At 37.8% G+C, this 2,659-nt stretch overlaps 1 protein-coding gene and 1 long non-coding RNA gene across 5 annotated transcripts in view; one reads left to right on the forward strand and one right to left on the reverse strand.

Annotated features, from left to right (window-relative positions):
• The window catches only part of LOC118451663, a 15,492-nt gene extending 15,290 nt beyond the window's left edge, over positions 1 to 202 (reverse strand). The window contains exon 1 of the long non-coding RNA XR_004841181.1: positions 137 to 202. This is a non-coding gene — a long non-coding RNA (uncharacterized LOC118451663). The remainder of the gene's footprint in view (positions 1 to 136) is intronic.
• Positions 1 to 2,659, forward strand: part of CTBP1 (C-terminal binding protein 1) — a 256,527-nt gene that overhangs the window by 187,247 nt on the left and 66,621 nt on the right. Inside the window, exon 1 of one of the 4 annotated variants that reach the window (XM_035888639.1) lies at positions 142 to 201. The exons of 2 other annotated variants lie outside the window; for them this stretch is intronic. In XM_035888639.1, coding sequence (XP_035744532.1) covers positions 189 to 201 — 13 coding nt within the window. In that variant the 5' untranslated portion in view covers positions 142 to 188. Of the gene's footprint in view, positions 1 to 141; positions 202 to 305; positions 327 to 2,659 lie in introns of those variants that run through there. One more of the 4 variants, XM_009648866.2, reaches the window with a different exon arrangement.

The raw sequence follows: 2,659 nt of genomic DNA on the forward strand, positions 1-2,659 counted from the left end.
TCGCTCTGGGGTTGAGCGGTGCCCTGGCTTTCAGCTGCAGAGAAATGCTGGTCCAGTGCCATGGAGGGGGAAAAAAAAAAAAAGCTAATATTTCAATAAACAGGAAGTTTAAAAGCGGCGTTTTATTGCTGTAAACAGTGCTTAAGGCCTGGCTGTTGAAATGATTTTGCTAAATCTGCGGACGGGCTATGTATCTGAGAGGTAAGGCTCTTCCCCGTAAAATTCAAATTTCTCTTTTTCTTTCTTCCCTCCTCTTTTTTTTTTTTTTTTTTTTTTTTTAAGCATGTGCTAGCAAATGCATTTATGGATTGCTGCTGGTTTTTAAGGTAACATGAATAATATGCATGGGGTGATGTTACAAATATGCCTCCAGAATTACTTGGCATAAATTATCATGTTAATCTGAAGGTGATTTTTTTTTCCCCCTTCCCCCAGACGTAAGGAGGCAGAATGTCGATTCTGTTTATAAACATTATCATTTTGCAAGCAAATGATACCAAAAGAAGGCTACAAAGCAGAGAATAAGCCCATTTACTGTGTAGATATGAGTCAGTCTGCTGTGCTGCTTTGTTTTCTTTTAAAAAAATTAAAATCAAAAGTCAGAATTTCACTCATAGTACCGATCTGGAAAGAATAATTGTAGAAAACACTGTTATCAGCAGTGGCTTTAAAAATTTCACCTGTTGTAACTTAAACAATTTAACGTCGCCTTATATTTTAATAACTGTTGTCCTTATCAGGAAGAATGTTTGCTTTTAGGCCATGATGGAGCAGCTAAAGATAATCATCCCTTTAGCCTCATTGAGAATAACGAGGCCTGATAAACTGAAGTGAATGTGTGCTCTTTTCCCAAGGAATTAAAATTAACTATAATATTTGCAATGAACATACGTGTTTCAAGTACATCGCCCTGATTCTTTCTCCTGGGTCTCAGAAGATGTAAATATTCTTATTTAGCATTTGAGCCCCTTGGCAAGTAGCCCGATGCCCTTATTAAAATATTTTAAATCTCATTATTGTATCCCACTAGGAAGGGAATAAGAAAACACTAAGAAGAATAAAATTTATATTTAAATAATTTCAGCTGTAGATTGAAATCCCTTTGAGCAACGCTTTAAAAATATGTGTCCTTCAGAAGTAAAAAGGGTTAAAAAGCTCACAATGAAGTAGACTATGCTAGTAGAAAGATAATTGTCCAGTGCATCTCTTTGTTCTGTGTTCTTATCTGTTTTACCTATTTTTAGCTGTGCGTTGGTGAAGCAGGCATGTGAAATTAGCAGCCCAAACTGCTAACTTTAGCATATTTTATAACGTTGCTCTTTATTGACCCCCAAAGGCAGCAAGATTTCAGTATCGGAATTCCTTAACGTTTGACAAATAATGTCTGCTTTGGTTTATTATCGTGTCAACCATCCCGAGAGTAAGCTCATGACAAAATATTTTGTCCACTTGCGATTCACTGCTGCATTTCAAACCAAAATGAAACAACCAACCGCCTGTCCCCAGCCTGCCACGGTTTTCCAGTCTGAACAAGGGATAGGTGTTTATGGGGTGGCTGCAATTCATAAACAGATGAGAGAAGAGAGAGTTAAACTGCACCCTCATTTTTGTCATTGTGAATGTAAAATAGTACTTGGGACGTGAGTGGCGTTTCTCTGTTCATTTAATGGCATCGAGGGTATAAATGGGTGCAGTCAGTGGTGTTTTCTCTGTCCTCCTGTAAACACCCACCCCCTCAGTAACATAGATCCAGTATTTCTCCATTAAGGGACGTGTTATTTCATTACTGAATTGGTAAATAAAATAGTAATAATCCTGAGTATTGCTGTGGTCATGCTCAGTAGAAGAGTTTAGTCAATGAAACTGCTATTTCGAAATGAAACTACTACAGTCACCTTTGTGAATTTTTCAGTTCAGTGTTGTCATATGCAGTTAAGGAGTAGCTGGAGCATGCAGCTTTTGAGCATGCGGTATACTACATGTAAAAAGCTCATCATCGTAAATATTGCATATGCTGTGATACTTTATCGTAATGTGGGGTTCCTGATAGCGTGACAAAACAAATTACAAGTGCCCTTACGTTTGTCAGTTTGGTTAGCTCTTGACTTCTCTTTCTGTATCATAAAGATAAATAGCATCTGCCCTTTGTTAAAAATGCACAGTGCTTCGATTTACTAATCTCTCTGTTTCTAAGAGTTATTGTTTTATTTACAGTGTAAACAGAGTGGTCACAGTATGTAGCCAAAAGTGTGATCCGAGAGATTAGGATTGGGCTGGCTGCTGTGAAGCGTTGTCATACAGATACAATAGTGCAGTTGCCAACATTTTGAAAGGTAAAGCCAGCCCCTCCGTCTCGAGTAAGAACATCTACTGCAGATTGGTGACTAGGCTGGGGTGTCCCTTTTGGGGAGAAAATCGACATTATCCCAAAGTACCTGTTCACATGAATACCATAAGAATGAAGAAAGAAAAAAAAAAAGCAGCTTATTTTACAGGTAAATAGTTTGAACAGCAATAAGTGTGTGGAAAAGCACAGATTTAAATGTCTTTTAAGTAAAGACGCTGAGAAGCAAAGTGATCTTTAATTTGCTTATGTGAAACGTAACACTTAACTGGAAACCAGGCAGGTATTTTGGACTACAATTGCTGGTTGCCACTT

The sequence above is a fragment of the Egretta garzetta genome, unplaced genomic scaffold, assembly GCF_000687185.1.
Source record: "Egretta garzetta isolate BGI_Z169 unplaced genomic scaffold, ASM68718v1 scaffold241, whole genome shotgun sequence".
NCBI lineage: Eukaryota > Metazoa > Chordata > Aves > Pelecaniformes > Ardeidae > Egretta > Egretta garzetta.